General features: G+C 41.3%; 1 protein-coding gene and 1 pseudogene across 2 annotated transcripts in view; both read left to right on the plus strand.

Moving 5' to 3' along the window:
• The first annotated feature begins 1321 nt into the window (after positions 1 to 1321).
• Golga5 (golgin A5) overlaps positions 1322 to 21357 on the plus strand; it is a 34888-nt gene continuing 14852 nt past the window's right edge. The window contains exons 1-7 of one of the 2 annotated variants that reach the window (XM_005343477.2): positions 1322 to 1496; positions 3923 to 4484; positions 7600 to 7824; positions 8966 to 9185; positions 9771 to 9894; positions 12154 to 12357; positions 17653 to 17823. In XM_005343477.2, the coding sequence (XP_005343534.1) occupies positions 3944 to 4484; positions 7600 to 7824; positions 8966 to 9185; positions 9771 to 9894; positions 12154 to 12357; positions 17653 to 17823 (1485 nt within the window). In that variant the 5' untranslated portion in view covers positions 1322 to 1496; positions 3923 to 3943. The remainder of the gene's footprint in view (positions 1497 to 3922; positions 4485 to 7599; positions 7825 to 8965; positions 9186 to 9770; positions 9895 to 12153; positions 12358 to 17652; positions 17824 to 21357) is intronic. The other variant, XM_013346949.2, reaches the window with a different exon arrangement.
• Positions 18894 to 19812, plus strand: LOC101983470 (annotated as a pseudogene).

A 21357-nucleotide genomic window follows, 5' to 3' on the forward strand; every position in this document is an offset into this window, starting at 1 on the left:
GGGAGGTGTTCTCATTTGGCGAGCTTTCTCGGGGCGGGGTCTGGACTGAGGCAACTCCATCAGCAAAGATGGGTCATATGATCAAATCAACATCAGAGGAGCTGGAAACGATATCTCCATCCTGGGATGAGTTGCAATCACCTGGCAACCACTGATGATAAATAACCCTTAACAGGAAGAGCAGCTCTCTAGCTGAGAGCTGCGGTACCACCGGCCACTCGGTGAGAACAGTGCATCCCAAAAGTGCTGTGAGAATTGAATGAACTCTGCTCAAGAATCCCGGAAACCGTTCTCCATTGCATAAGGGCTCTAAACACAGAGAGCAACTATCTGCTTCTGCTGCTCTGGGCTGGACTAAACTGACTTGACAGGAAGAAAATGGTTTGTAATTACTCCTAATATTTAATGTGAAGTCTAGGAGCCCAGACTTTGGAGTGAGATGGACCCCCTTTTCAGGACACACAGTCTTAGACAGATTAACATCTCTGAGCCTCAGTTTCCTCAATGCCTGAATGCACACACTTGAGAATATATTGTAGACTTTTCATTAGGATCATATTAGCCTTGTTCTGTTCACCCAGTAGATACAGCATCTAGTAAATGGTTGAACACAGATTTTATTATTGAACAATGATTTCAGAGTCTGTGAACTGTAGGCAGAACATAAATATAGTACTATGGGAAGTACTCTGTCTTTTAGGCCTCAGCTCAAGTTATCTCTTCTTCAAATGACAGCCTGATTTATTTTCCTGCCTCTGGTCATTTCTCCATGTTTTTATTGATTTACAACCTTGGTGATGCTCTGAAATTATTGTTCAATCATTGGTTTAGCTAATATCCACCTCTGCCCCTTGAAAGCAAGCTCCATGGAATCAGAGGTCAGGTTTTCTATTTTAGATTATATTCTTAATGTGTGTGTGTGTGTCTTTCTACTATGTGGCTGGAACTTACGCCTTTGTGAGTATCTATTTGTATACTGAAACATCCCACACGCCCAGGGCTCACGTTTTCTGTGTTCCCAACCTGTTTCAGAATCCTCATCTTTGTAACTTTTGGATTCCAGAGGGAGGAGGAGTTTAGAGGCCTGGGCGGGCTCACCATTTGCTCACATCACTTCAGTCCGGACCCGCCCCTGTCACTTACGTGGCCTATGACGGGCCACGCCCCCTTTGTAGGCGTGACCCTCAATGTTGTGCCCGCCGCGTGCAGGCGGTGCTTACGTCACACGCACGGTGTTCGTGTGCGACCAACGGGAGGGGGCGTGGCCAGGCGCTAGGCCCCCGCGGACGCCGTTGCCGCCGCCTGAATGGCCTGTTAGGCGGCCCGCGGCGCTGGGCTCTCTGCCGCTCAGGCAGCTGGGCGGCCACTCTGTTTTGAGGTCCTCGCCACCCTTCCACGTCTCCCGGAAGAGGTAGCCGGCAGGTCCGGGAGCAGCCGGCTGCTGTGGCGGCCCGGGTGGGCGACCAGGCAGTGGTCTTGTCTCTTGGCTTCCTCAGGTGAGGCGCGACCAGGCCGCGGTCGGGACGGCTTGGCATGTGGGACCCGGTCTCCGCCTTTCCCGAGTGCCGTCGTGCTCGTCTTCGCCCAGGGCCGAGGAAGGGGACGCCATAGTCCCGTAGGCTCCGGCCACCGAGGCTGACTGTCCTCCACCCCCGCAAACTTGCTGTGGGGGCGCAGTGGGTCGTGTCATCGCCTGCCGGGCACCCAGGGTTGGTCAGACCGCCGGCCAGACAGCCGTGCCTGACCGCTGACCCCTGACCCTGCCTCTGTGTGACATCTGACCTTCCAGGTTGCTTTGCGCCACCGAAGTCCCCTCTTGGAGTCTGCCACCAGGACAAGAGACCAGGCCCTAGCTCGGTGTCTATAATCCACGTGAAGATCCCCGGTCGTGTTTTAAAGTCCCGTTAACTTTCAGATGGGAGGCAAGACGTTAATTGATACGTTGTCTTTAGGTTTTTTTTTTTTAATTGGGAGAGTTAATTTTCTCTCGTTCATCACCAAATTTTACGTTTGTGTGGTGTTTTATAAGTCGGAATGCATGTCATGTTAACGTTTTTATTTGACTTCTGGTAAACTGAAATACACACCTAATGAGTTTTCTGAAGAATGTGTTTAAACAGTGAACTCCATGACGAGGTTAGATGTGGAGAGAAAGGTCACTGAATTGACCTAGATTTCAATATCTGAGATGTCATCTAAGCTCTGGGACCTTGCTAAACTATATCCACGTTTGTTTTTTAGAGGATATTGCGATTTACCCCATACTGTAGCTGAGAAGGTTATCCGTGATGGTGTTTGCACAGCACTTGGCAGATAAAGATGAATTGCCTCAGTAGTGTTTCTAGGAGTGCCTGTGTAGGCTAGACTCTGGGAATTCATTAGTGAGCCAAACAGTGATTGTGTCTAGCCACCCACTCCCCTTCCCCCAAGAGCGAGAGACAGATGTTTTAAAAGCAACAACTATAATAACCAGAAGCACTGTAAGGCAAAAGAAGGGCGTGCATACAGAATAAAAAGGCTTAGCTTAGATGATAAGAAAAGATAACTCTGATGCTAGTGTAGAAAGCATTAGAGTTGACATTTCCAGGGCAAAGGAACACTAACTACATTCATCAGTCATTGTTGACTTGGCAGTTTACTTTATACTATAGCATGAAGGCTAATTACTTCATTGCCTTGACCTATGTGGCACCTATAGGTGTCCAAATGTGTTGGATAGATAGTCATTTAAAAAAATTTGCACTCAGCTTAACATGCACATGGTAGGTACTAAGTATATAGTTAAAAATTTACTTGAGACCCCTGTATTCATATATAAATCACTTTAACAGTCATAACTTTTGTAATCGTCAGAAGGGGTTTTCTCCCGAAGTTCAGCCCTTTGAAACAAATTTCAGAGAACTGTTTTTATTTGGTTGTAGTGGAATTTTGCTAAGCATGTTCTTTGTTGTTTGAATCCTGCATGGATTTGTTAAGGCATCCATGAAAAAGTGTCCCAGGCTGGATAGATTAGACCATAAAAGTTGATCTTTCTAACTCTTCTAAGTCCGAGATGAAGGTGTTGGCAAGGCTGATTTTGTATATATATTTACTTATTAGTTGTGTGTGCACTTGGAATTGTGAGCCAGAGGACAGCTTTCTTGAGTCCTCTGTCTTGTTCCCCTATGGGTTCCAGGGACTGAATTCAGGTTGTCAAGATTCAGGGCAAGCACTTTTGCCAGCCCAGATGTCTTCCTGAGGCTGATCTCTGAGGATTCATTTTTGGCTTACAGATGACTATCTTCTAGCTTGGTTTTACCTTCTCTCTCTTTATGACTGTTTGCGTATACATTTCTTCTAATACAGACATCAGTTTAAATGACACCTTTATAGACCTCACCTCCATAAAGTCACATTCTGAGGTCTCTAGGTTTGGAGTTAAGTATATGGACTTTTGGGGAACATAACGTAGTCTCTCACATATGTTTTTGCTATGTTAAGATTTGTCCTTCATTGAAATAATAAGGAAAATAGTAGTAGTTGTAATACTGATAGCGGAAGTTGCTAGAGGGGGTTACTGTATGCCAAGCATCTCAAAAAGTATTTTCCCCTATTGTTTTATTATAAAGCCATTCTGAGCTAGGTATGGTGATGAGTCCCTGTAGCCCCAACTATAGATAGGAGTTCAGATAGGAAGACAGTTTGTTCACGGTAGCTTGGGCAGCACAGCACAAACCTATCACAGAACATTTACAAAAACATTCTGTAAGGAAGTGTACCTACTGTCCTATATTTTCAAGGTAAAGTTTCTCATCTTCTATTAGTAATTTGTTGAAAGTTGCCTGGCTAGTAACAGGCAGGTTAGGATTTCAACCTGGAACTCTTTCCAGATGATAAACTGATCATATCTTGTCCTTTTTTTTTTTTTTAACATGTTCATCAGTAGGATTATTCTGCTGCCATCATGTCTTGGTTTGCTGATCTTGCTGGAAGGGCAGAAGATCTTTTAAACCGAGTTGATCAAGGGGCTGCAACAGCTCTCAGAAAGGAGAATACCAGCAACATCTTTTATAGCAAAAATACTGACTATCCTGAACTTCACCAGCAAAACACAGATTCAACATACCAGACTGGACCTAAAGCTAACTATATTTCCTCAGCTGCTGATAACATCCGGCAACAAAAAGCCACCGTCATAGCTGGCACAGCAAACGTGAAAGCAGGATCCAGGCCATCCAGAGAAGCCTCCCATCCCACTGAACATTCATCTGTCCCTAGGCCTTCGTCACAGTTTGTTCGAAGGAAAAAGTCAGAGCCTGATGATGAACTGCTGTTTGATTTTCTTAACAGCTCCCAGAAGGAGCCGACGGGGAGAGTGGAGATCAAGAAAGAGAAGGGCAAAGTGCCCGTCTTTCCAAGCTCTCAGTCCTCAAGCGTCAGTTCTGTGGACACAAGTGTAACCACCACCAAGCCCACTGAAGAGAATCCTGGGAGCCAAAGTCCTGGTAGTTAATCAGCCCTGTTTCTTTCAGAATCAAGCAGATTGGATGTGTCATCCTAAGTTAAAATGTTTGAATAATATTCTTTACCAACTATTGTAGGATCTGTCCTCACAGGTGTAAGAGAAGGATCTTTGCCAATGTGTGGTGTAAACAAGGGTGACAGCATTGTCTACATTAGTCAATACTGTGTTAGAGTAGGGATTATGAATGTTGTCTGCTGACCTTTGCCATACCCGTGACTGAACTCAAGCTTGCATACACTAGACAGCCATTCTACCACCAGGCTGCATCCCCAGCAGTTTTACTTGTATTCTGTTTACACCTTCCTGTTTCCTATCCTTTTTTATGTTAGATGTTACATCTTTTTTCCCCTATGAAGCATTTGTCTATGTTACTCTAAAAAATACTAACATACTTTTTTTTTTTTTTGGTTTTTCGAGACAGGGTTTCTCTGTGGCTTTGGAGCCTGTCCTGGATCTAGCTCTGTAGACCAGGCTGGTCTCGAACTCACAGAGATCCGCCTGCCTCTGCCTCCCCAGTGCTGGGATTAAAGGCGTGCGCCACCATCACCCAGCCTAACATACTTTTATCACCTTAAAATTTTAGTAGTTCTTGGCCAGGCACAGTGTGTAAGCCTATTATCCTAGCTACTTGGGAGCCTGAGGCAGGAGGATAACAGGTTCAAAACCTTCCTGGGATACAGAATGAAAGGCCAACCTGGAAAATTCTGTGAGATCCTGTCTAAAAATAAAAACTAATAATTAAGGTCTCTGTATAAAACTAAATAGTGCAGCACTTGCTTGGAATTCAGGAAGCCTTGGTGTTTGATCTTAGTACTACAAAATAGAAAAGTAGAATTAGCAATTCTTTAATATTGAGTCAATATTCTGATTTCCTGTTTGATCATATTTTTAAGAATTTGGAAGCGGGATTTAGTGGCACATGCATTTAATATTAGCACATGGGAGGCAGAGGCATGTAGATCACTGAATTTGAATAGCCAGCCCAAGTCTATTCCAGGACAGCCAGGACTACACAGGGAAACCCTATCTCAAAAAAGAAGAAAAAAAGGGTGTCTTTAAGACTCCAAAGAAGAAGTGAGGTTTTTTTTTTTTTTTTTTTTGGCAGGGGCGAGATTTTGATATCTTAATACCGTTTTTATCTTTAGGCTATCCTATAGTCTTTGTTTTGCAATTTATTTATTGACTAACATGTAGATTATTACAAATTATGTGTAAATGATAAATACACTCTAATTATGATTTTTCTTTTGACTTTGAGTTACTTAAAAAATTTACTTTGGTTACAGATATGAAATTTTCCTATTTTTCATAAATTTTAACTTGACAACTTTGAAATCAGATAAAATAGCCTGTGAATTTCAGTTAAGTCCAAGTGTATGTGTGTGTATATGTGTATGTGCGCTTGTGTGTGCACACTGGCACATAGATGCACACATATCTAAATCCTTGCATTAAATTTGTAAATTATACTTTCAGATCTTTAACCCACTTTTTTTGGACCTATTGAAGAGCTGTCAATATTTTAAAATATTTATGTTTATTTTCTGTAGGTGTGTGGGTGCACTTAATCACAGAAGCACATAGAGATCAAAGGACAGTTTGAAGGATTTGTTTCTCTCCTACATGCGTTCACTCCTATGTAGGTCCTGGGGATTTAATTCAGATTGTCAGGCTTAGCAGCAAGTGCCTCTTCCTGTTGAGCCTGTAGTCAGATATTTGGGGAAATGTCTTTCTTTACTTATTTATTTGTTGGTATTTTGAGACAAGATCTAGAGTTTGTAATCATCCTGCCTCATCCTCTTAAGTTCTGAGATTACTGGCATGTGCCATAAACCTGGATCTTATTTGTGAATTAGTTTTGAGAACTATTCTAGGCTAGGTTGGCCTTGATCTCATAGATTACCCTCAATCTTTTTTATTGTGTGTGTGTGTGTGTGTGTGTGTGTTTCCGAGACAGGGTTGCTCTGTGTAGCCTTGGCTGTCCTAGAACTCACTCTGTAGACCAGGCTGGCCTGGAAATCACAAAGATCTGCCTGCCTCTGTCTCACAGGTGCTGGGATTAAAGACATGCACCACTATCACCTGGCTGGTTAGCCTCAATCTTACAGTAATCATTCTGCCTCAACCTCCCAAGAGGTGGGATTACAGTATGTACCACCTGGATTTTACCTTGTTATTACTTGTCCATCTAACCTTGTGAAAAGTTCCCTTCTGCCCATGTAATTTAAAAAGTAAGTTAAATGTGGGGCTGGAGAAATGACTCAGTGGTAAGAGCACTGACTGCTCTTAGAGCACCTGGGTTGGATTCATAGCACCCACAAGATGCTATGGGTCACTACTGTCTGTAACTCTCTTCTGGCTTTTATGGACACAGGGCATTTACAAGGTGTACAGACAGATATTTGTACACATTAAAAATATGAAAGTAAGCGGGGCTGTGGCAGTGCACACTTTTAATCCTAGCACTTGGGAGACAGAAGCAGGTGGTCTTGCGTTTGAGGCCACCAGGTCTACGGAGTAAATCCCAGGGCAGCCAGGACTACACAGAGAAACCCTGTTTTAAAAACAAAACAAAACAAAACAATTAAAATTAAAAATAAAATAAGTTATGTGTAAATTTGTATCAAAGTTAATTAAAATTAAAAACAAGATGGATTAAACTCATCCTTTGGAAGGACCTTTTGATTTCGGTTTGGTTATCATAAATTGCTGTGACCTATTGTACTTGTTTTATTGCTTTGAACCCCACAGCAATTCCGTTGTACCTTCTCGGTGTTTTTAGTGTTGACACTTGTATCCCCTTTTTTCAAAACCATTTCAGAAATAAGGAAATCCAGTGTTTAAATTATTTTTGGCTTTCTCCTTTCCAGAATTGTTTTTATTTTCTGTTCCTTTTCTTCCAATGTGTCCAGACGTTAAGGATCCTTGCAGGTCTGTAGACTCCATTTATGAGAATAGATTTTTATTAGGAACTAATGATATTTTCATGGGATCCTAACTATAGCAACCAACTCACCAAGAGGCGTTCCAAAAGCAAGTGAGTCTGCTTACATAGTGACAGTGCTATTGTACCCAAGTGTGTTCTTGTTTTGCAGAAGTGAATAGTTCTGATTCAGTGCCTGAAGGCCACCAGGAGTCCTCAAAGGAAAGCACGGCATCTGAGGCCCCCAGCACGGAGCACAGCCAGGCACCCCCTGATGGGAACAGATCACATGAATTGTCTAATCTCCGCCTGGAGAATCAGTTGCTTAGGAATGAAGTCCAGTCTTTAAATCAGGAAATGGCCTCACTACTTCAGAGATCCAAAGAAACTCAAGAAGGTAGAACCAGTTCTTCTATGAGCACAAAACAGAATTTTGGCTAGTTCAGATTTTTAAGGCATTAAATCACTAAATTAAAAAAAAGGGGGGGGAACAACGTTACACTATAGCCTAGGCTAATCTCAAACCTATAGCAATCTTTCTGTTTCAGCCTAACAAATACTGGATTTACATGTGTAAATTATTAATTTAAGAACCAGTAGAAACTAGATATTAATAAAATCTAATTATTCACTTTATTCTTGATTTTAAGGAGAACTATTTCATGAACCAAAGTTGGGGTTAAGTGCTAGACTCTAGTAGGCAGGGTCACAGTGTTGCCCCTTCAGGAACCATAAATGAACATGGAATTCTATGTGAAAAGTGACATGACTGCAAGTAGATAATCCCTAATTCTTTAAAAACGATTATTTTAAAAAACATTTGGGACTGGAGAGATGGCTCAGTGGTTAAGAGTATTGGCTGCTCTTCCAGAGGATCCAAGTTGTATTCCCAGAACCAATAGGGTGGGTCACAACCATCTTTAACTCCAGTTCTAGGGGATTCAGTGTCCTCTTCTGACTTTCAGGTACACTGGCCATGCATGTGATGCACATACATACATGCAGACAAAACTCCCATACACGTAAACATAATTCTTTCTAAAAATTAATAGCCAGGTGTGGCACATGCCTTTAATCCTAGCATTCAAGAGGCAGAGGCAGGCAGATCTCTGAGTTTGAGACAAGCCTGGTTTACAGAGTGAGTTCCAGGACAGCCAGGGCTATACAGAGAAATCCCGCCTTGGGAAAAAAAGAAAACAAATAAAGTGTCTGGTGTGGTAGCGACAGAGAGGATGTGAATACTATGACTGGCTGAGGAAGAAAGGGCCAGTGACAGCAGTGTGATGGAGCAATGGGAAGTTTTATTTAGGCACTGAAGAAGGCAGAATAAGATTATTAAAAAGACTAAAAAAAAGCTTTGGTTTGCCTGGACTAATATAGACATGAAATGTTTTGAAACTAATGTTTCATGAAAACCTGTGAAGTTTATTTCGATACTTTTAAAATTGTTTTTGGTGGCAGACTACATATATCACTAAGCATATCATAAAAAGATGTATTCTGTTTTGCTTGAGTACAGAAATTTTATTTTTTTCTAGAATTAAATAAGGCAAGGGCAAGAGTTGAAAAATGGAATGTTGACCATTCAAAAAGTGATCGAATAACTCGGGAACTACGAGCCCAAGTCGATGACCTTACTGAAGCAGTGGCTGCAAAGGATTCCCAGCTGGCTGTGCTCAAAGTGCGACTACAGGAGGCTGACCAGCTGCTGAGTTCCCGCACGGAAGCACTGGAAGCCTTGCAGAGTGAGAAGTCACGGTAGGTAGTTCTGCTAGTCAAGAAGGGCAAGCTAGAACACGGACACTAAGATTGTAGTGTTTGCAACTTATGAACAGTCAGCTTCCTTAGAAATTCACAAGAGGGAAAATTTCTTGTAATGTTGGAAATGTGAGTGATTAAAATGGATTCATTTTTTAACCATTGAGATACATTATTAGAAAACTTGAGAGTATTTGAAAAGCATAGTGCCATCCATACATTTAATATATGGTATGCACTTATAGTTGTCCTAAAAATACAAAAATATTCTGTTCAGAATGTCTAGATTGGGGCTGGAGAGATGCCTTCAGAGATTAAGAGCACTGGCTGCTCCTCCAGAGGACCTGGGTTCAATTCCTAGCCAGCCATATGGTAGCTCACATTGTCTGTAACTACAGTTCCAGGGTATCTGACATTCTCACATCGACATACATGCAAGCAAAACACCAGTCAATTAAGTAAATAATTAAGAAAAAACTTACGCCACCTATTTGGTTTGACTAATTCAGATGCTCTAGGAATTATGGCACCTGCTTGCTTGCTCCCTGTGGAAGTGTGTTCTTTGATGTGATCATTTTCTTTTAGAATAATGCAGGATCACAATGAAGGCAGTAGTCTACAGAACCAAGCTCTGCAAACTCTTCAGGAGAGGCTGCATGAAGCCGATGCCACTCTGAAGAGAGAGCAGGAGAGCTACAAACAGATGCAGGTCAGGAGATACTGTATTCTTCTGGTGCTCAGGCAGGGGGTTACCTCTGTACTTCATAGCACATTCATTCCTCAGCAGAATTCTACCATGCATTTGTCGAACAGAAGCCTAGATACTTGAAAAAAATTATCTTAATCCTTGCTAAATTAATTTTACATATTAGAGAAAATTAAAATGATTAATGTTCATTAGAGTTGTGCATCTGTCATTGAATTTGGTTGTAACAACCATTGCCAATTCAGTAAATGCCAGCTTGGGGTATCTTGTTTACTTTTATTTAACCTTGTCTAGTTCTAGTTTAACCCGATTCATTTATTTCAAGAGAAAATTATACGTACTATTTACATCTCTTTTCTTTTTGTTTTGTTTTGGTTTGTTTTTTGTTTTTGTTTTTTTGTTTGTTTGTTTTGGTTTCTAGAGACAGGGTTTCTCTGTGTAACAGCCCTAGCTGTCCTAGACCTAGCTCTTGTAGACCGGACTGGCCTCAGACTCACAGAGATCCACCTGTCTCTGCCTCCCGAGTGCTGGGATTAAAGGTGTGCACCACCACTGCCCAGCTGGGGGATTGTTTTGTTTTGTTTTTGAGACAGAGTCTCACTATGTAGCCCTGGAAGTCACTAAGGACTTCACTATGTAGACCATGCTGGCCTCAAAAATTGCAGAGGTCCACTTGCTTCTCCCTCCTAAGGGCTGGTATTCAGGGCATTCAGCACCATGCCCGGTTTAATGGTTTGTTTTTATAAGACTCAAGGATGAATCTATTGGACAATCAAGGTTTCAAACTCTTATTTTGCATCTGTAAACATTTTAAAATCTGAAAAAAACAATTCTGAAATACTTCTGGTCATAAGGAACTTTGAATAAGGGGTAAACAACTTGTTCAACTTGTAGTTCATATTAGAAAATATTAATGAGAGGCCAGGTGGTGGCAGTGCAGTCCTAATCCCAGCTCTCACGAGGCAATTGCAGGTGGATCTTTGATTTTGAGACCAGCCTGGTCTGCAGAGCAAGTTCCAGGACAGCTAAGACTACACAGAGAAACCTGTCTCGAAGAAAAATATATATTAATGAGATATTTCACATTGTCTTCTGTCTTCTGAGTTTTTAAAACACGATGTACTTACTGGGCGGTGGTAGCAAAAATCTTTAATCCTAGCACTTGGGAGGCAAAGGCAGGTGGATCCCTGTTAGTTCAAGGCCAGCCTGGTCTACAAGAGCTAGTTCCAAGACAGCTAGGGCTATTATTCAGAGAAACCCTGTCTCAAAAAAAAGAAAAGAAAAGAAAAAGAAAAAACACCCAAACAACAACAAACAAACAAAAACCTGGTGTACTTTACACTTAACAGCATATTGCAATTCATTCACTCAGCTATTGAAACTGTCTTCAGGGATACTTGGTTTATATTTAGATTCCTTAAAATTTAGTCACATACCTAATTGTTCTAAAAATATTCAAAAGTTTTTCTAAGAACAGGCTGTTCCCCAAAAAGCTAAACATAGAGACATAGAGTTTCTATGGTTTAGCAGTTCTACTTTACATATCTCCCCAAGAGATTAAAAATGTGTGTTCACATAAAGCTTGCTGACTGTGTAGAGCAGTGTTCGTATCTGGGCAAAGCTGCAAATACAAATGTCGCTTGCTGGGATAAAAAACCTGTGACATGTCCATACAAGGAAACCCTGTTAAGGCCATAAAAAATAATGAAGTGGAGGCTGGGGAGAGGCTTTAGTACAGTGCATGCTTTGCCAGCACAAGGACCTGAGATTGGATTCATGTAAAAAAGGTGTGTATGGTAGCACAAATCTGTGACCTCAGTTCTGGGTGGAGCTCTCTGGCCAGCCAGTCTAGCCTTGGTGAGAGAATCTGTTCAAACTTAAATAAAATAAATAGTGGCTTTCACTGATCTGCTGAGGGTTGCTTCACCTTTGTGGCAATTCTCCTACCTATGCCTCCCAAGTACTAGAGTTAGGTGAACAGCACCATTTCTTGCACATTTCTTAGAAAACAGATCCCCAGCACCAAAATTGGAAATTCCATTTCGCTAAACCTCAGAATAGACCTTGTTGCACCTTGAACAAACTCCTAGTTAACTTTAATGCATTGCTGTGCTTGGGTGCCACAACTTTATATATTTTTCTATTCTTTTTCACCTTACTATTGGTTAGAGCTAATAAATCCCTAAAGATATCTGAATGCATGGATGTAAATATATTTCAAACTAAATGATAAGGATAAGTATAATGTAAAATTTACCACAGAGTGAATTCACTGCACGCCTTAATAAAATGGAAGTGGAACGTCAGAATTTGGCAGAAGCGGTTACTCAGGCAGAAAGAAAGTACTCTGAGGAGAAGAAGAAGGTTGATGAGCTCCAGCAGCAAGTCAAGCTACACAGGTCAAGCTTGGAGTCTTCTAAGCAGGAATTGACTGACTACAAGCAGAAAGCTACACGAATACTCCAGGTAAGCATGAGGGTACACTCTGATGTACCCCTCGCTGGGAAGCACCAGCACCCTAGATACTGTGAGGTGATGTGTTGGCTGCATTGCCCTGCTGCATTTAGGACCTTTTGGAAAGGGTAGAAATTCTGAGCTTACCACTGCCTGATTCACATCTTCAGCTTGCTACCTTTATCTCTTATAACACTATTGTTGTATGTTATATCCCTTTAGTGGTTCCTATAAAAACTGCAGTCACCAATGTAGCCTTCAGCTTCTCGTCAGAGAGCAAATGTGTGCTTTTGCTTTTATTTAGGGTGGTCTGTCTGTGCATGGGTTCCATCCACCTGCTTCATTTTAGTTGCTTCTCATACATCTTGCTGTTCTTATGTGTGTGACTACTGCTGCTGTGTCCTAGCTCACGGAAGCGTGTGGTCACTTAGTGGAAGACTGAGGACTAGGTTTTGGGACCCCTCCCAAAGAAAAAGAAAAATTAAGTTGGTTTTATGTTTTGCTTTCCTTTTTTTTTTTTTTTTTTTTTTTTTGAGCTGTTCCCTGTTTTGTCTCAATGTCAGATACATCAGAATGGTTAGGACTATACTGTCTTTACTTATTAAGAACTTATTTCCCTTGCTCCATCATATAATTTCTATCTGTTACATTTCTGAACTTTTCTTCTCTAAAAGGTCTAGAATGACCTGAATGTGTATTTGCTGTTATATTTTGTTGTGTTTGTATACACTTTGACTTTGACTTGGATGACACAGTCAGCTCTCACCTTCTTGGAGATCCAGTCTTCTGTGCAACATAGCCACCTTACCTTCTAGTTTGTCTTCTCGTGTCCTTGTTTCTCGTCCTCTGGGGTTCTCTCCAAAGAGTAAAGGTCCCTTTAAGTCTGTCCTAAATCCTCTTTCCTACCTTGTATTGCTTTCTGCTCACTCTGCTTATACTTGTCCCCCATGAGACTTCAAGCATGCCTCTAACCCTCACCTCCTGACCTCAGGTTCTTGCTGCTTGGTTCTTTAGGTGTTGAGAGCCTCAACTCCAAACCAGCTTCTTTGTTGTTTTGTCCTGGAAAACATTGCTGTCAGCTAGCAGTAAAAACGTGCACCCCCACCACACACACACTTGTTTACAAAACTTTATTTACTTATTTGTTTATTCTTTTTGATTTAAGGGCACGTTCAGGTTACCAGATTTTTTTAAAAAAATCAAAATAGGGGGCTGAAGAGATGGCTCAATGGTTAAGGGCAATGTCTGCTCTCCCAAAGATCCTGAGTTCAATTCCTGGCAACCACATGGTGACTCACAACCACCTGTAACTAGATCTAGTGCCCTCTTCTGGCCTGCAAGCATACATGCGAGCGGAACACTGTATACATAATAAATAAATCTTAAAAAAAAATCAAAATAATTTACAGGATAAAGTCATTGATGCAGTACAGTAGGATTTGGAGAGAAAGGGATGCCAATGTTCACTGCACTGAGCTGACACTATAAAGATAACTGTGAAGGGGGAGCAGGGAGGCTCACACAAGATAGAGATTTAGATAAAGAAGCTGTGCCAGAAGCAGGGGTCCAGAGAGAACACAGTATGCCTAGGGAACTAGTGCCAGAGTTTAGGTGATGGTGAAAAAACCCAGTGACAGGCTGAAACCAGATTGTGAAGGCCCATTCGGGTTTTATCCTGTAGGTGATGGGGGAGAGGTGCTAAAGAAACTGAGTAGCATTATAAGATTTGAAATTAAGAAGCATAGCAGCAGTGAAGAACTTAGGTAAAAGTTGGACATCATCTTGGTCTTCATTGCATCCTAAAGCAATATCTGATACTCAATAGATGTAATGAAAGGGGTAAGTGAGATGATGAGAGCAGAGGCAAGCAGATGCTAACAGGTGATTATAAGACGTGTTAGGGCCTGATCTAGGTGTGTAAAGGTGAGGATGGCTAATGGGATAGCTACTAGGTAGACGATAGAATATCTGAGAAATTTAAAATAGAAATTTAATTGGAGGGAAGGGAAAGAAGTCAGATAGAATCTGGGATGACTCAGGGTATCTGTTTGCATGTAAGGGTATTGTTTCTTATCCTCTGAAAGGAACAAAGAGGGATGATGGCATGTTAGGGTTGAAGGCTATTAGGACAAATTATGAGCTTGAAAAATTGATAGGACATTGATGTGAACGCGTCAGGAAGGTAGTTAGAAATTCAGGCCTAAAGCTCAGCAGAAGGTCTGGGTGTTAGCCACAGGAGATAGCCTCAATTAGGATGTAGGTAAAATCAATCGTGAATGGCGTGTAGCTTGCCGGGAGATGTTGTAATAGGAGCAGCGGGGCTGAGTCCCCAGCACCCCGGCCGCCTGGCTAGCTTATGCCCCGAAATAACAACACAAACTGTATTCATTTAAACACTGCTTGGCCCATTTCTATCTAGCCTCTTCTAGGCTAATTCTCACATATTAATTTAGCCCATTTAAACACTGCTTGGCCCATTTCTATCTAGCCTCTTCTAGGCTAATTCTCACATATTAATTTAGCCCATTTCTAATCATCTGTGTAACACCGCTAGGTGCGCTTACCAGGAAGATTCTAGCCTACGTCCATCCTGGGTTGGAGCTTCATCGCGTGTGCCTCAGAGAGGGGAGGATGGCATCTGCTCCAGAGAGCAGAGCTGTCGAGTCTGAGCTCACTTCCTCTTCCTCCCAGCATTCTGTCCTGTTTACTCCTCCCGCCTATGTTTTAACCTATCAGGGCCAAGCAGTTTCTTTATTGCTTAACCAATGAAATCAACAGATTGATATATGACACTCCCACATCAGGGAGAAGGCCTAGGACTAATTATACAGTTCTAAACATCAGCATGTACAAATTGGGCAAAGAAAACTCCTAAGAAGAGAGCAACCAGAGTTTCGGGAACCAGGGAGAAGTTGGGCCAGGGGAGAATGCCTAAGGACAATGATGGGCAGTTAGGCAGCTTCTGTGATGTGATGAGGACTAGGTAGAGTTCTTGGATTTGACCTGTGGAATCTCTGGGTTTCTCAGAAAGGGGAGGTTCGGTATGCTCTGGGAGATAAAGACAACGACAGCTTGACTGGTGACATAATGAAAGGCCAAAGACTGGATGCAGGTGTGAGAGTTGCCAGGCTGGGGTCTTGTGATTGGATGGGAGGTGGCATATAAATGGTGATGTTCAAATTGAAAAATAAAGTTTGGGGGCTGGAGAGATGGCTCAGCGGTTGGGAGTGTTGCCTGCTCTTCCAGGGGTCCTGAGTTCAGTTCCCAGCAACCACATGGTGGCTCATAACCATCTGTAATGAGGTCTGGTGCCCCCTTCTGGCCTGCGGGCATACACACAGACAGAACATTGTATACATAATAAATAAATAAATAAATAAATAAATAAATAAATAAATAAATAAATAAATATTTAAGAAAAAAAGAAAAATAAAGTTTGCAGAAAGAAATGAAAATGCCTACAGTTCCTCCACTTAAAAGGAAAAATTCTTTGAAAGAAGAATAACTTTAAAATTTTGTATTCAAGGTGTAAAAATTGATCTTTACTGGCTGAGAATTGGCACTTTATACATTGATCTTTATAAGTCTTAGATCTCTTCTTCTTGCTCATCCTTCATGCCAGGGATCCACAGATTTTTCTGTAAAGGACCAATGTAAATTTTTTTTTTCAAGACAGGGTTTCTCTCTGTAGCTTTGGAACCTATCCTGGAACTCAATCTGTAGACCAGGCTAGTCTCGAATTCACAGAGATCTGTCTACCTCTGCCTCCCAAGTGCTGGGACTAAAGGTGTTTGCCACCACTACCTAGTGCCCAGTAAGTATTATATATTCTATGGACTAAAATGGTTGCCACAGTATATTCTTTGTTTTTATTTCTTATAATCCTATTGAAATGTGAAATACATGGTTAGCTTTTGAGCTATGCAGAAACAGGCTGCCAGATTGACCCATGGACCATCATTTGGACACCTGCTATACAATACTTCCCGATCATCCCTCCTGAAATGCATCTTGGTGACAGCACTCCCCTGCCCACTGTCTGGTAATTTGATTTAGCCTACCAAGTCAAATGAAATAATTTGGTCTGCAGATATGGTGGCACCTGCCTGTTACTCTAGCACTTAGAAAGCTAAAGTAGAAGAGTTGCCACAAGTTCAAGATCCACCTGGGCTATAGTACAAGACTCCATTTCAAACAAAACAAAACAAAAATAAATAAAAGTTTAGCCTGGCATCTGAAACCGTTACAAATTGACCCAAACTCTGAGCTGCCTCACACAGTGCTTTCCCTCACACCACTGTGCTTTGGGGTTTTCTTTGTATGTTTTAAAACAGCCGTATTTTAATGTCAGTGTAAACGTTGACTTTCAAGTGAAGCCTTCTCTCCTCCTCAGAACTCTGCAATAATCTGACCATTTCCCCTTGCTTGAGTTCATTGTATTCTTCTACTGGGTGCTTTTCATTTCCTGTTTAGATTGTGAGGCAGAGGGCACTTTCCAGAAGGGGACTTGGTCTTCACTACAGTGCCGAGCGCATCTTAGATGCTACCCAAGCATTACTTGAGTGGAGTATGATTGGGATAAAAGAAAATAGTAGAAAAGTCTTAGAAACATTTGTAACCATAACAAGATCTTGAGGTCTAATATCCAAGGACAAGACAGGTGGTGGAAGCACTTGCCTTTAATCCCAGCACTTGGGAAGCAGGCAGGTGGATCTCGGTGAGTTCAAGGCCAGCCTGGTCTACAAAGTGAAGTTCCAGGACACCCAGAGCTGTAACACAGAGAAACTCTGTCTCAAAAAACAAAACAAAATAAAAAGATCCAAGGTCAATACAGTAAGGATCTCTTGTAATTTTATCCCTGTGGCTTTAATTACTTGTGGATTTCTTCTATGGGTGAATGTCTGGTGGCTTTGTTTCTGTGTGGTGAGATGACACTGTATAAGCTAGCTGGGAATAAGGCTCAGTGAAAAGTGTGCTTAGTATGTGTGCAGCCCCAGGCTCATTCTCTGGCACCACAAAAAAATGAATAATATGAAATGAAGTAAAGTACAAGCTAGGAACTGGAGAGATGACTCAGAAGTTAAGAACATTTGTTACTCTAAAAGATGCGTTAGTTCCCAGTGCCCAGGTGGTGGCTTACAACAGTCTGTACTAGTTCTAGAGGATCTGGTGCCCTCTTCTGACTTTTGTGGTCATCAGACCTTCATGTGGTACACAGACATACTAGCAGGCAAAACAGTTATACTCATAAAAAGAATAATAAGATAATATCATTTTTGCTTAATTATACTCTCTGTTTTACAACAGTCTAAAGAAAAATTGATAAACAGTTTAAAGGAAGGCTCCAGTTTTGAAGGCCTAGATAGCAATACTGCTGGCAGCATGGAGCTAGAAGAACTTCGTCATGAGAAGGAGATGCAAAAGGAGGAGATCCAGAAGCTGAAGGGCCAGATACATCAGCTGAGATCTGAATTGCAGGTAACACTCACTGCTTAGCATCCCAGACAACCATTTACCCCAATCACATCAGTTTGAGGGGTTATGCTTCTGCATTAAGGGGAACTGGCATATTGAAACAATGTGTTTTGTTCTGCTAGAATGTTAACTACCATGTAAATCTGTATCTACAGTGTCCTGTCTGTTGAGTAATTGTAACTCTAAGGGGTAACAAACACAGATGAAGTACTACCACATGCTGCCCTGTACATAAAAGCCTGAACTGTACCAGAAAACAGACAAGAGTCTTTAAATGTATGGATCTTAAATTCTGCCACTTAAAAACAGATTAGTTCGGGGTTTTCTATCAAACCGAAATGTTTCCTGATATTAGCATGTACTCAGAAACTAATTATATAGTTTTATGCATAGTCTAATAAGTGCTGTGTTTAATTTAAAAGTAACAATCTGGGATTATGACTCAGTAATAGTTTGCTTGCTTGCCTAGCATGTGGGAGCCCTCAGTCCAATTCCCCTAACACAAAACAGTAAACTAGGCCATTTATTCTACATGAATATGGGGTCTTTGACACAAATAGCATACGAGGGCTCTGGTGATAGGGGATTAAGTGCAGGGTAATGAACATTCTAGTCTTTTTTTTTTTTAAAGTGGAATCACTTAAATTTGTAAATAAATATGAATTCCAAAGAATTCAATCACATCTAGTTAGAAATTGTGTAGAAGCTAAATTTATTCATGTCTGTTTGATGCTTTTGGGGTAAGAATTTAAAAATGACTTGTTTTAACATTTCGTGCCAGTATCATAAATGACACTGATCCACCTTCTTCCCTGCGCAAGAAATTTGCAAAATCTGTAGTAGGCTAGTGAAATAAGAAGCCGTTAGTAGAGCTGGCTCAGCATATGAAGGCCCTTGCTGTGCAACCTTGATACCAGCGTTCAATTCTCAGAATTTACGTAAAAATGGAAGGAAAGGCATTCCCATTCTGCTTCCCAAATGGCCATTTTGAAAATCTTGTTGATTCTGAGAAGCCGGAACAAGAGCCTCTGCCCTCGCACTTTCTCACTCCGGAATGGCCTCCTTGTGCGCACCCAGCACCTGAGGTCTCCAGCTGCCTAGGGTGGCAGTGCTCTCTGCTGTGGAGGGAGAGGATGGCCCAGCGCATTCAGTGTCCGAGAAGGAGCCCAAAATGTGGGGCCCCAGGGAGGAGGGTGAGGAGAAGGAGGAAGAAAGAGAAGAGAGTCTCATTGTGGAAGGCAAGAGAGAAAAGAAGAAAGTAGAAAGATTGATGACAATATAAGTATCTTCCTTACAAAGCCATTTACAGTTGCACAAAGGAAGGGTCAGAAACTTTGTGAAATTGAAAAGATACATTTCTTTTTGAGTAAGAAAAAAAAAAAAAACAGATGAACTTAGAAATCTACACAGACTGCTTTACAACAGACCAGGCACAGTGTCCTCATTAAAGAAGAACGTAGATCGGTTCAGTGGCTTTCTGTTTAAAAAAGGCAGTACCCAAAAAGTCTAGAAATACCATGGTAAAGAGCATCTGTGTAGCTCTTGGTTTAGATCAGGCATGAACTGCAAACTAGTGAAGAGGATCTGGAATTTCTTAATGCATCCAAAGCCTTCTGGCAAACCATTGCCAAAATCCAAAAAATCTTCAAGCAAAGGTAGTAAAAAGGTAGAAACAGTTCTGGAACAACAAGGAAGTCAAAGCAAACCAAATGTCCTGAAATTCTGTCAGATGAATCCAATAGTGACGAAGATGAGAAGAAAAATAAGGAAGAGTCTTCAGAAAATGGAGAGAAAGAATATTAAGAGGAGCAACCATCAAAAAAGACAGCTATCAAAGAAAAAGCAAAATGGAAGGTGCTGCTCAAATAACAAATCTGTAGAGAGTGCTGATGTTAAGAAGGCAGATTGCAGCGCCACCAAGAAGAATCAAACCAGCTCCAAAAAGAATCTGAATCTGAAGATAGTTCTGATGATGAACAATTAAAAAATTGAGCCGGGCGGTGGTGGCGCACGCCTTTAATCCCAGCACCTGGGAGGTAGAGGCAGGCGAATCTCTGGGAGTTCGAGGCCAGCCTGGTCTACAAGAGCTAGTTCCAGGACGGGCACCAAAGCTACAGAGAAACCCTGTGTCGAAAAAACAAAAAAAAAAAACAAAAAAAAATTGAAAAAAACCACCTACAGATGAAGAGTTGAAGGAAACAGTGAAGAAATTACTGGCTGATGCTGACTTGAAGCAGATTTGCCAAGAGGTACATGAAAACTATCCTGCTTACAACTTAACTGTGAAGAAAGATTTAATTAAAACAACTGTAGAAGAGCGAATCTCTTCAACTGGAGAACAGATGGCTGCTCTCAGATTGGAAGATATGATTTATGTTAGCAAAGAGAATTTTTTTTTAAGTCTATTGCTGTTGGTAGACCTCGCTGTTGACCCTTTTGAGTGTATTTGAGCTTGCTGATTTAAATTGCATTTCCTTGCAATTTTCAGTTTAAGTCTTACATGACAGTAATTATTCCTTGTTTTATAGTTTTCTTGGGTTATTTTTGGTTTGTTTGTTTGTTTGTTTTCGAGACAGGATTTCCTCTGTAGCTTTGGAACTTATCCTGGAACTTGAACTCAGAGAGATCCTCTTGCCTCTGCCTCCCGAGTGCTGGGATTAAAGGCGTGCACCACCACCTCCTGGCTTTCTTGCTTTTATAGTTGTACATTTTGGATTTCTTTATTGTAAGGTCATAGATTTCTGAACTGTTGTGGATTTTAGTGTACTTAATGTTAGCTTAAGACACTTTTTTTTTTGTGTGGTTTTTTGAGACAGGGTTTCTCTGTGGTTTTGGAGCCTGTCCTGGAACTAGCTCTTATAGACCAGGCTGGTCTCGAACTCACAGAGATCGCCTGCCTCTGCCTCCCGAGTGCTGGGATTAAAGGCGTGCGCCACTACCACCCGGCTAGCTTAAGACACTTTTAATCAAAGCAAAAACTATTATAAGCAGCATTTATATGTACAGAGACTATTGCAGTATTTAGTATATGAAATATTTTGAATACACCTTCTGTCAGTGAAAACATAGTGACAGTTTGTTCATCATATTAAAGCACAGATGTCGAGTTGGAACTTTCTGCATGTGTATGTATATATGTCAAGTTGTCAGCATGACAGAAGTGACAGATGTTACTTTTGTATTTTTTTAAAAACCAATTTGTTTTATATAATTTCTTTTGTGCAGATCAATTTTTAAGCTCATGTAGGTAGATGTCTTTACGCTTGTAACTAAAGAACGTCAGTGTTCATTAGGTAGCATGACGGAGCAGTCAGTTCAGTGGTGGAAGCACTGAAGGGGACTGTCCAGTTCTGCTTTGCTCTGAAAGTGTCATCAACTTGTGGTATGTTAAGTGTCAAAGACATTTTTTTAATTTTTAGTTACAAACTGATTGGCCCATTAGCTCAGGCTTCTTATTAACTCTTATAACTTATATTAACCCATTATTCTTGTCTGTGTTAGCTACATGGCTCAGTACCTTTTTCAGCGAGGCAGTCG

Source organism: Microtus ochrogaster, chromosome 1 (assembly GCF_000317375.1).
Source record: "Microtus ochrogaster isolate Prairie Vole_2 chromosome 1, MicOch1.0, whole genome shotgun sequence".
Taxonomy (NCBI): domain Eukaryota; kingdom Metazoa; phylum Chordata; class Mammalia; order Rodentia; family Cricetidae; genus Microtus; species Microtus ochrogaster.